The 12009-nt window shown below is 45.1% G+C and overlaps 2 protein-coding genes and 1 long non-coding RNA gene across 9 annotated transcripts in view; 2 read left to right on the top strand and 1 right to left on the bottom strand.

Moving 5' to 3' along the window:
• The window catches only part of Sec23b (SEC23 homolog B, COPII component), a 32906-nt gene extending 24215 nt beyond the window's left edge, over positions 1-8691 (top strand). For 5 of the 7 annotated variants that reach the window (XM_004840878.4, XM_087189033.1, XM_004840880.4 and 2 more), the window contains 6 exons: positions 1984-2061; positions 3256-3417; positions 4620-4706; positions 6912-7067; positions 7472-7537; positions 8277-8447. In XM_004840878.4, coding sequence (XP_004840935.1) covers positions 1984-2061; positions 3256-3417; positions 4620-4706; positions 6912-7067; positions 7472-7537; positions 8277-8366 — 639 coding nt within the window. In that variant the 3' untranslated portion in view covers positions 8367-8447. Of the gene's footprint in view, positions 1-1983; positions 2062-3255; positions 3418-4619; positions 4707-6911; positions 7068-7471; positions 7538-8276 lie in introns of all 7 variants that reach the window. The other 2 variants (XM_087189034.1, XM_087189035.1) reach the window with 1 other exon arrangement.
• LOC147824625 (uncharacterized) lies at positions 8461-11393 on the bottom strand. Its single transcript, XR_015442053.1, has 2 exons — positions 10793-11393; positions 8461-10711 (listed from the first exon to the last, which is right to left on the bottom strand). It is a non-coding gene; the product is annotated as an uncharacterized LOC147824625 (long non-coding RNA).
• On the top strand, positions 8894-11691 carry Smim26 (small integral membrane protein 26). The gene is made up of 2 exons (XM_087189044.1): positions 8894-10565; positions 11361-11691. The coding sequence occupies exons 1-2, from the start codon at positions 10448-10450 to the stop codon at positions 11549-11551; spliced, it is 309 nt and encodes a 102-aa protein (XP_087045170.1). The 5' UTR covers positions 8894-10447; the 3' UTR covers positions 11552-11691.
• Positions 11692-12009: the final 318 nt, after the last annotated feature.

Below are 12009 nucleotides of genomic sequence, written 5' to 3'. Positions count from 1 at the left end.
CAAAAAAAACACAACAAAGTGGATGATCTGAGAGTGATATGACAGACACGTTAATTGTGCCTTTTCCCCTTGAGGGGTGTCATTAGAATAGGTAGGAAGAAACAGCGTACTCAGAACATGGGAGGATGCAGGTCTGCTGGTGTAGGAGTTGCATTAGATGAAGGCTCCCAGCGTGCATTTGTGACCAAAAGCCCCAAAAGAGGACCTGGTGAACTCGGTTCAGCCCTGTATTTGCCCCCTGCCATCTCTTGGAGCTGTTTGTCAGGAAGTGTCAGCATTCCCATCAGAATTTGAAAATTGTTCCTCCAGGATTTCAAAGGGGTGACAGGTGAGCAGAGAGTGAAAGGATTGGCAAAGGCTTCATGTGAGAAGTGAGCCTTGAATTAGACCTTTTTGTACAGAGCAGGGTGATAGGAAAGGGAGGTAGCCATGCCCTTCAACTTGTGCTGGGGACAATGAAGGAATTACTGTCGCAGGGGCTGGCTGGCCGTGAGGAATGGAGGGAAGGAAGGTACACTGGGATTGCAGAATGCCTTAACTTCAGGGAGAGAGGTGGGACAGCGTGAGGTTCCTTAGGGAGGGGTGTGATGTAGGCACAGTGCTCTTGCTCACGCTTAACATTGGCATTCCAAGTGGATTGCAGGGGAAAGGCCAGTGTTATGACGGAGCATTTTACAGGGTCCAGGGAGCTGAGACCAGGTAGTGGCAGTAGAAATGGAGAGAGCAGAAGACTTGGAACTACGAAGTGTGCTAAATGAAAAACTGCTGAAATGACTATATAAAAGTTAAAAAGCAGGGCTGGGGATGTAGTTCAGTGGTTGAGTATTTGCCTGGTATGCACAAGGTCTTGAGTTCAATCCCCAGCACTGGGATCAAAAAAGGGTCAGCATTGTCTCACATTTCAAGTCGGGTAACTGCAAACATTGTGGTAGAAAATGGGGAAGGAGAGAACTTTAATGTGGACAAAGGTGATTTTTTTTTTAATACAGTAGCTTATTTTTGATAGATTGAATGTGATTTTATAAAAATATATACAGAGTTGGCCTGGTGTCTGTAATTGCAGCACTCTGGGATATAGATTTATGTTTATATGGAAAGCAGTCCAGTAATTAAGTGGAAATCCCCACTGGAGCTCAGGCTGGCCCTCAGAACTGGACACCATGAGGAAGATTTGGAGTCATCGGTGTGGTTCTAATGTTCATTTGTTACCAATGCAGCAAGGATGAGAGCAGGGGCCACGAACCCACCTGTGATCACTCCCCAGAGAGGAGTCATGAGGAGAACAAGGAGCCACTGAAGAAGGCAAAGAAGTCTTGGTTGGAGAGATGAGGAGAAATAGGAAAGTAAGGTTTCAGTAATGGAAAGGAGATCAGATTTGGTAGGTAATTCCTAGTGATGGGCTTCTTAACGATGGACAGAGGCCCAGCCCTTGGGAGGCTGAGGTAGGAAGATTGCCATGAGTTCAAGGCCTGACCATGGTGAGTGAGTTCAAGGCCAGCCTGAACTGCACAGTGAGATCCTGTTTCAAAAAAACAATGGACAGCCTAGTCCACTATTGGCCGGAGGAGAGGTGTGGTCAGAATAAAGACAGGAAAGGAAGAGAAAACTATTGTTCAGAGACCTGCCACTGAGAGGAGAAAAAACTGCACTGCAGCAGAACAGAATGTGCATGTCCCTGTACTAATTGCTAGTAGCATGGTCTTGCAGGCTGTCATGCAGGAATGGTGCCTAACAGCCTGGCAGCTATTGGGGGTGGGATGGCCTGGCTGGTGCTGCCTGGGAGCTGCTGGAGATGCAGAGCCGCCAGCTCCTCCTCAGTCTGTTCTTGCTGTTCCAGTCTAGAACTCACAGGAAATGGCAGAGTTAAGGTGGAAACATTAAAGTGGGAACATGGCTCCTAGTCCAGGAGTTTTCCATGTAACACTAACTCAAGTTTTCTTCTCTCTCTCTCTCTTTTTTTTTTTTAATATTTTCTTTCAACAGTGTCAGAAGTTTGGACAATATAACAAAGAAGATCCCACTTCTTTTAGGCTATCAGATGCCTTTTCTCTATATCCTCAGGTGAGAGATGCACATTTCAAGGGCTGGGATGTAGCTTCATGGCAGGGCGCTTGCCTAGCACACATATGGCCCTGAGTTTCATCCCCAGCACCACAAAAGGAAATAGAAAAGAAACAAGCTAATATAAGTGTGAGAGAAATAAACTATTCTCAGGGTAAAATGAAGACTTCTGGGGTTTGAGTCTCAGACTGTAAGTGATGAAGGTCAGTGGGGCTTTGCTTAGTGCTGATTGCTGGGGTTACCTGAGCAGAAGCCATCGAGTACTCAGCACCTTTCTCAGTGCCAGGCCCTGCTCAGCACTTCTCAGATGACCCTAGCATGTTCAGGCACCCGTGTCCCACTGGTTGAGGCCTTGCAGTATTGTGGGAAGAGCCCCACACTGGCCTTGCTCCTGCTAATCATTGATGGCATCCAAGCCCTTATGCATTTTGGTTTCTTCATCTGTGGAAGGGATGAGTTGGTCTGCAGTCTCTTTAAAGCCATGAAACCTATTCTTCCAGAGGGCCCTCCAAAAGCCAGCCCGAGACACAGATAAACTGGGTGCTGCTGGGTCCTCCAGAGCTGAGACTGAAGAGCCAGGTGCAGCGCCCAGTTGAGGTCCTGTGGTACCTGCTGTGGCCATGCATTTGAGGGTGGAAGTCAGAGCAGCTCTACCACGCAGAAAGGGTGAGGCTTTGGGCCTTACTTCTGTACTTCAGTTTCCTCCTCATTGAGAGCTGGGTTTGGGATGAGAACCTGCTGCGCAGGGTCCTGAGTTCAATCCCTGGTACTGAAAAAAAAAAAAAAAAAATTTTAACAGGGCCGGGGATTTAGCTCAGTGGTTCTCCTGCCTGCCTCCCAAGCGCAAGGTCCTGAGTTCGATCTCCAGTACCAAAAAAAAAATTTAACTGTGGTAGAATTTACCATCTTACCCCGTTTGAAGGGTACAGTTGTGTGATGTTAATTATATTCACATTATTGTGCAACAGATGTCCAGAATTAATTCATCTTGCAGAGCTGAAACTCTGCACCCTTTAAACAATGACTCCCCATTTCCCACTCCACCAGCCCCTGCTGCCACCTTCTGCTTCTGTCTCTGTGAACCTGGAGGCCTTTTCAGAGTCTGGGTTCTCCTTTGGAGAAGATCTAAGGCAAGTCTGCTCTCTGGGTACTCACAGTTATATGCGTTTGTCTTTTTCCCCTTTGTGAATGCAGTTCATGTTCCACCTCAGAAGATCGCCCTTTCTCCAGGTGTTTAACAACAGTCCTGATGAGTCGTCCTATTACAGACACCACTTTGCACGGCAGGACCTGACCCAGTCCCTCATCATGATCCAGCCCATCCTCTACTCCTACTCCTTCCATGGCCCGCCAGAGGTGAGGCTAGGCATGCCAACTTCCCTTGGAGCGGCAGCTGCCTGACTGGAGGGTTTTTCTAGAAGCTTCCTCTCAGCAGACCTGGAAAAAAGAGAAAATTGTGAATTTTTGTAGTAATTTAGCATTTCTGACTATTTAAAAAGAATCCATAGGCCGGATTCTTGGTGGTGGATGCCTGTAATCCCAGCACTTGGGTGGCTGAGGCAGGAGGATGGCCATGAGTTGAAGGCCAGCCTGAACTATATAGTGAGACCCTGTCTCAAAAAACCCCCCAAAAATTAAAATAAAAAGAATCCATAGAAAAACTCTAAAGACATATAAAACAATGTTTTTGTGGGACATAGAAGTAGCTACAAAAAACTTTTTTAAATGGGTGCTTTTTTTCCAATGAGTTCACATATTTTGACCAGTAATTACTTCCAAGTCTCACAAAGTGTCTGGAAAAGTACTCCTAGATAAAGAAAAAGCTATGTGCAGAGAAACAATAAATGAAATCCTATAACAGAGAATTATATAACAATCCAAATGCTTAGTAGTGGAGAAATAAGTAATCTAAGAAATACATAATTTATGTAACATAAAATACAGAAGTCCTTATGAGAAAATGTTACATGGAAAGAAAGCAGAATCTTTCCTAAAAGAATATCTGTGTGAAATAGAGCATTGCTCAATTTGCAGGTAAAGTCAATTATGATCTTTACAAAAAAGAGACTTTTCTGAGTTGTGTTTTTTAGAAGACTTCAAAATAATAAACTCTGGAAATAAACTAAAATATCAATATTTGTTATACACGGGTACAAATTTTCTTAAATTTAGTATAAGTTTTATTATTAAAATAAAAATAATAAAATATATTTTGTAGTGAACTTTAAGAACTTGTTATTAAATGCTGCTTGCTCTCAAGTACAGCTAAAGTAGATTTGAGAGAAAGATCAGACTGATAAGATGAATATCTAACACTAAACAGAATATTCAGAATCATTTCTGGGTCCTGGATCACAAGATGCCACTCGCTTCTCTTCCCACCTGGTTGTCAGGGGCCTGTTTCTCCTTGAAATTAAGACTTGGAGCCCCTGGGCTGGGGAGCAGAAGAGGGAGCCCTGTGGTGTAAGGGTTGGTCCACCCCATGGGCCCTGGCGTGGGGCTGCTGTGGCACCTGGGGGAAGGACAAGGACCTATGCCTCTTCTCTCTCTCTCCCTAGCCGGTGCTCTTGGACAGCAGCAGCATTCTAGCTGACAGAATCTTGCTGATGGACACTTTCTTCCAAATTGTCATTTATCTTGGTGAGGTAAGATGACGTTATTGGTTTCTTTCCTGGCTGTTGTTTCTGCTTCCCTGTTACTTGTGATTTTGGGTTTTTCATCATATTTGAAGCAAGAATTCTGTAGTATTTGTATACTTCACAAGAGTAGTACTTGCTGTAAGAAAGTCTCAAGTGGGCCAGGGATTTAGCTCAGTGGTTCCACCGCCTGCCTCACAAGTGCAAGGTCCCAAGTTCAATTCCCGGTACTAGAAAAAAAAAAAAAAAAAAGAAAAAGAAAAAGAAAGTCTCAAGTGGTCCTTTTAAATCACTGTAATTTATTACTTTCTGAAATTGTTAGGTAAACGAGTTTATTCCTCCTCAATAAGCTCATTGTACAGACTGCTGTTCTTAGTGTTCTGTGAGGGGTGGGTTGGAGTCTATAGCTTTTCTCTGGTGGAAGACCCTGGCATAGGGACAGCACACTGGGTCCGTGAGTCCCCAGGGTGGCTATGGGTGGCTTCAGGGAAGAGAAGGTTTCTTTTTTTTCTCAAAGGGGTTTGTGCTCTACAGAGGGAATGGCTCCCCTGAATTTTTGCATTGTTATGAGGGGGGAAAAGTATTCTGTTCTATGCTGGTTTTTTTTTTTTAACCACACTAGAGATTGAACCCAGGGAGTGCTGAGTTATACTCCCAGGCCCTTTTGAAATATTTTTATTTTGAGACAGGATCTTACTAAATTATCCATGCCTTGAATTTGTGATCCTCCTATCAGCCTTCCAAATAGCTGGGATTACAGGCATGCACCACCCTGCCTAGTGGAAAAAAACGTTTTAATTCTCACTGTATTTGGTGACACTCTTTCTTCTGTTGTATGTTCTTTCCATTTAGAAAGCTGCTTTTGGTGATTGATTTGGCTTCCTAGAGTCCAAACAATGCAAATGATTACAAATGTCCTGAAAGAATATAAATTATGTTTTTAAATTTCCTGAGTAACTTAGGAAGTATTAATTTTCAGATACTAGTAGGTGTTTCATAACTTGAAACTCTTAACCTGTCAGCACTTCTGCTGGCCTCTTGCTCACAGACCTGGGCCATCCGGTGACCAGCAGCTGCACCTCCTGGTGACTGAGCTTCATCATTCCTTACTGCACCCCCACCCTGTTCATTTACTTATTTATCAAGCACCTTTTTTGGCCAAGGGAGGAGTTCTAAAGAGGAAGATGAGGTGTTTTTCCATTTGTTTATTTCTTGCTCTTCAGAAGCCCTGAGTCTGCTGGCTGTGGCTGTTCTTGTTGCTGAGGGAACTATGGGCACTTCCTCTGGCAACCAGACAGTCACTCAGAAGATTGAGATGTGGACAATGGTGGCTGGCACTGCTCAGAGGGGAGAGTAGACTGTAGTGGGAGGCCTCTGAGGACAGCCCTCAGGTGCCACAGTCACTGTTCTGATTTGTTTTGGTTTGGTTTTGTGGTACTGGGGATTGAAGCTGGGCCCCTTTGTACTAAGTTAAGTTACATCCCCAACCCTTTTTTGTTTTTTGAGATAGGATTTTACTAAATTGCTAAGTTGCCTAGGCTGGCCCCAAACTTGTGATCCTCCTGCCTCAGCCTCCCAGAATGCCAGGGTTATAGGCGTGCACCATCATACCCGGCTCTTATAGCTTTTCTCTTCCCCTGCCTAGAGAGGAGTAGGGCTGGGGTAGGTCAGTCCCACCCGGCCAGCCTGCCTACCTGCCTGAGGGCAGCAGTGTGGGTGCTGTTGAGTAGACAGAAGGGGGCATGGCTTTATGTTGGCAGCGGCAGATCCTCTCCCTCCAGGTGTGAGGAGTGAGGGACTAGGCTGGGGCTAACAGTGGAAGTGGACTGGAAGAAAGGCCAGGCTCCTTTTTTTTGGTACTGGGGATTGAACTTGGGACCTTGCGCTTGGAAGGCAGGCTGTAGAACCACTGAGCTAAATCCCTGGCCCTGGGCTCCTTTATTAACCAGTTGCTTTGTACTTGGGAAGGGACGAGGGACGAGGCTGCTGGCTGACATCTCTGAAAGGAGCTCCCAGGTGGTGTGCTGGACACCCCCTCTCTGGCCCTCCCTGCCTCTCGTCCTCCCAGCCAGCTCTGCCTTTTGGAATCCCCATGTTGATATGTGACTTCACCAGAACCCATCCTGGGAGGTGGTGCTGGAAGGCCTGGAGCGGGGATGGAGGCCACCATTGTAGCCTCCCCATGACAGTTCTGGTGAGGTTGTTTCTGTGCAGACCATAGCCCAGTGGCAGAAGGCCGGCTACCAGGACATGCCTGAGTACGAGAACTTCAAGCACCTGCTGCAGGCTCCACTGGATGATGCGCAGGAGATCCTGCAGGCACGCTTCCCCATGCCGCGCTATGTCCACACAGAGCATGGCGGCAGCCAGGTGAGCCAGCTGTCCTTGTGTTCAGAGCTGATGGAGGGCTGCGAATCCAAGCAGTCGTCACTGCTACATGTGGTAGAATCATTGGCAGATGGCAGCCTTCTAGCTGTGACTTCTTTTTACATGAATATGTTGGTGTAGAAGGATAGGGCCACCAATGTCCTGGGAGGTTTCAGACGTGGAGAGCTGGTCCGCTTAAGCTAGGGAGGTTCTTGTGTAGTGAAAGATTTCTGATATAGGGGCTGGGGATTTAGCTCAGTGGTTCCGGCACCTGCCTTGAAAGAGCAAGGACCCAAGTTCGATCCCCGGTACCAAAAAAAAAATCTAAAAGATTTCTGATATAGCCAAGAAACCTGATTAAACTAATATTAATGCCACGTTTAACATTTGAACTTCTTTTTTTAAAGGCTCGATTTCTTTTGTCCAAAGTGAACCCATCTCAGACACACAATAACCTGTATGCTTGGGGACAGGTAAGAAATTGTCAGGGATTTGGAAAGGAGGGCAGGCTACATTTTAAAAACTTGTTTTAAAATCCCATCAACCTTGACCCTTTAGTCTTGAGACAGAAGAGTAACTTGGGTAATTTTGCTGAGGGGAAGAAACCTGACTTGTAATGACATATTGAGGTGGGGTGGAGCCGCTGCCCCTGTGGGTCACTGGTGCAGTGTGCAGTGTGGTGAACAGGGTGTGGCTGGGGTGGGACGCGGCCTGCACCTCTGCTCCGCTCCTGGATAGTGGCAGCGGGCAGGCCCCCATCCTCTCCTGCCTAGCACCACACAGCAACTCCTGCCCACTCCTTTCATCTTGGTGGGATGCCTCCTTTAGCTAGTTATTCCCAGTATGTCTCTCCAGTGACTTCTCATTGTTTTCTTGTAATATTTTTTTTAAATGAACTTGTTTTTGAGATAATCGTAAATTATGTGCAGTTGTAGGAAATAATTTAAAAAATGAGATCTCCTGTTACTCTTTCCTCATTTTCCACTAATGGTAACATCCCAATGTTAAGTGACATGGAAAGGTGTATGCTCGAAACTATGTCTGCACAGTGGAGTGGCCTGGTCTCCGGGGACCTCACATTTTAGTTGAGAGTAGCAGTTACCCCGGCAGAGGTGACACCTGTGGATGCTCTGAAGTGGAAGGTGCTAAACAGCTCCTAAATTCTACCCAGCTTCTGGTCTTTGCCGTTGAGCCTCCTCCATTGCATTTCAGGAAACCGGAGCGCCCATCCTGACGGATGACGTCAGCCTGCAGGTGTTCATGGACCATCTGAAGAAGCTGGCCGTGTCCAGTGCCTGTTAGGTGGAGGGCCGGCTGGGATTAAGAAAAACCCTGTTTAGTGTGCTCACTGTTGTTTATAAAGGCTTTGTAACATTCCCTTCACTTTCCTGGCAGCTTCTTTTTTTTTTTTTTTTTTGCCACTGGGGATCAAACTTGGTATCTTTCACTTTCAAGGCAGGTGGGGGAACCACTGAGCTAAATCCCCAGCCCCCTTGGCAGCTTTTAATAAGTAAATCAGAGTAAGTTTTGTATGTAAGTCTGTAGGTTATAATTTATTTGTCTCCCTTGTATACGTCCCTTTTCTGTATCATAAAATTGTAAGGTCATAAACGTTTTAGTGGATGTTTATGTGCCTTTTGTGTCCTAACTTTTTAGTCTCTATGAAATCAGAGATAATGTATTTTGGCAGCTTGTTTCGACTCAAGTATTAAGGATCATAAAGGAAACAACTGGATGAGGAAAGCACTGGCTAAAACAATGCTAATACACATTTGATTCCCTGAGGTCTCCATGTGTCTGTGGGTTAAGTGACTTCCTCAGAAGGCATTTTCTGAACTTAGTACTCACTGTCTAAATATTAGGAAACCAAGGAAAAGTAACACACGTGTGAAGCTCTACTGGGGCCAGAGGTTTGGGGCCTGCCTGAGTAAGTTGCCTGTCCACAGTCCAGCCTGGATGACATCAACAGTGGTTGATGACTTAAGTGACTCCAACACTGACAATGCATCTGTCTTGGGTAAAATAACTTAAACAGGTGCTTTTAAAGAGCAAAAGCCTTAATTTTGAAAATTTTTAAATTAATTTTTAAATTTTATCAGTATTTGCTTTGTGGTTCATGCTTTTTATATTTTAAAAAATCTTTGCTTATCCCAAGATGGCAAAATTTTCTTCTTTGATTTGTTCTAGATTTATAGTTTTTGGGGGGTTTTTTTTGGTACTGGGGATCAAACTCGGGACCTTGCGCTTTCGAGGCAGGAACCGGAACCACTGAGCTAAATCCCTGGCCCCCTAGGTTTATAGTTTTAACTTTACATTTAAGCCAGTGAAGCCTTTAATTTTTGGAGGTGTAGATTTCCGTAGGCAGAACACCAAGTTTTAAAGGCTAGGCAATGGTCAGGCATGCTGGCGCACGCCAGCAATCTCAGCACTCAGGAGGCTGGGGCAAGAGGATCACCGGAAGTTTGAGGCCAGCCTGAATTACATAGTGAGACCCTGTCTCAAAAAACAAAATAAATAAATTAAAAGAAAAAAAAAGGATAAGCAGTGGAAAAGGAGCCCTGAAAGAGACCAAAGAGTAGCGGGAGGAGAGTGGGTTGTCAATGTTAAATGCTTTTTAGCAATTAAGTTTGAGTATGGGTGAAAAAAACAGGCCAATTTACTGAGCCTACTTTGGACCAAGCAACAGCCTCGCTCTCTCAAGTTGCTCAGTTTCTAGGAGCGTGGGTGGATTATACTTTAAGAAATGTGTGAATAAGAAAAGATGAAGGTGCACAGAGTCAAAGATTTTTTTTCGGTTTTCTGACGTGGGCACACTTGGCACGATGAAGATAAAATGAACAATGAAAATAAGCGGGCATGGGGCAGCACTGGGTGTGATTGGTAGGTGAGGCCTCAGCAGGAGGCTGAAGAATGAGACCCAGAGCACAGACGGGGTATTAGCTTTGACTTGAGCTACCCGAAGTTGACCCAGAGTTCCAGATTGGAAAACTGGAAAGATGAGGTGCAGAGAGAGCCACAAATAGCATCTTGGCAAATCCCGTAGGCTGTAAGAGGAAATAGAATTAACGTTTTCAAATACCATCTGGCCTATGTAAGGCAGGCATTGCAGTTATGCAAGTGAGAAGTTAATGCTCAGAAAAGCTGTCAACTGTTCCCCATCACGTGGCGTGCAGGGTGGCCTGCCCTCTGCTTGGCATCCGGTATCCCCAAGATCCTAGCCTCGGAGATGGAGTGGACTACATAATCCAACATGCATCGCGGCAGCCGGACGTGGTCGCTACGTTAGTTCCTCATTGGCGACGGCAGCGGATATCACGACTGACGACCGGAAGGCCTGGCTCCGCCTGCGCTTCGCGAGACTCAGGCTTTCCAGGCGAGACGTCATGCAGCCGCAGCGTGCCGTGTCCGGGTACCGGAAGCTGTCTATGGTCTACGGGCTAGGCAGCTGGACCCTGTTGGGTTCTGTACTTTACTTTTACGGGAAGAAGAGGAAGCTTTCAGGTAGGCCTGTCTGCCGAGACCTTCCTCGGGATCCGCTGCCCTCCGCGAGGTACCCAAGGATCAGGGACGCGACCTCTTGTGCTGTAAATCCTCAGGTCTATTCTACAAAAATGGTCGAGGCGGTTGTTTGCCGCATGTTATGCAATCTGTAAAGAGATGCCAGGAGATGCCCTTTAAATGCTGTCACTTAAACCTTATTTGTTGAATAAGGTCGTCCCCATACTCACAATTGGAAGAATCTGTAAAGTCCGAGATGGAATTTCAGAGACCTTGGAGTTGGCATAAAGAACTGAGGCTGTCATTAGCTCAGGTCGCACATGGCGAGCAACAACTTCGGAACTTTTAGCAGTTGAGGGATATAAAAGTCTTCCCAGTTACTGGGAAAAGGGAACCACAGCGCCATCACTAAGTGCTGGAAATCATACAGAGGGAAGAAAGTTGATGGGTGTGGTTATCGGGCTGAGGGGTGGGGAAGATGGGCGGTAACTGATAGAATTGCAGAACCTCCAGTGGACAAAAGTATTGGAAAGTTAATCGTGTTGCTGGTTGGGCAAATACAAGTTCAAAAAAAGCCGCTGAATTCTATCTTTTAAAGTGAGATAATTGTATGTTAAGTATATTTCAATGAAACATCATGAGTACTGTCAGTGACATTGCAGTATTAAATATCTGGAACATGTCTGTAATGTCATGTTTTTCTTTTTTTAAAGAAAGAAAGTGATAGCTGGCATCTGATACCATAATTTTTAATTTAGTCTATTTCTGAGACTTGAATGATTGGTCTCTTTAATTCAGGTATTCCTTTTCTTTTAGAAGGTTATGAAGTAGAACAAAAGGATCTCCCAAGAAGTGAAATCGCCCCCGAACCCTCGAAAGGGTTTTATGTGGAGACAGTCGTTCTATATAGTGAAGATTATGTTCCACTTTCTGACAGGATCCGTGATTTTGTGAAAAAATGGACTGGTGATTCTGGTTCAGAACCATGATTGGCTGCTGAATTCTAAAAACAAGGACTTTGGCTCAGCATATAAATATGATAGATGCCTTGATTTCTATTTTATGTTTGTGGAAAGCATATATTTATGTTGTGAAATATGAAATAAATATTTCCTTGAAAGAAACTAAACTTACATAGTTCAAGAGGTATTTTCTATATGGGGAAGGGTTGATATGAAATTTCATAGAGGTTCCATAAGCTCAGTTTTTTTGAAACCAATGCATCTGACTTTTTTTGCATGCTGCTATTAAAGCCTTAGTGGTCCCTTTAAAGTTAGTAGCTGGGTGTAGTGGCACACACCTGTAATCCTAGCACTCCAGAGACTGAGGCAGGAGGATGGTGTAACTACAGAGACGCTATCTCAAAAAGGAAAAACAAAAACATTGCAAATAACTGAGCCCCAGATGCCAGCAGCAGAGACCTCAGCTTTCCATGGGACATGAGCGG

Source organism: Heterocephalus glaber, unplaced genomic scaffold (assembly GCF_053883595.1).
Source record: "Heterocephalus glaber isolate CG9 unplaced genomic scaffold, H.glaber_assembly_v1.0 deba00001532, whole genome shotgun sequence".
Lineage (NCBI taxonomy): Eukaryota > Metazoa > Chordata > Mammalia > Rodentia > Bathyergidae > Heterocephalus > Heterocephalus glaber.
This window is presented reverse-complemented; position numbering and strand designations above follow the sequence as displayed.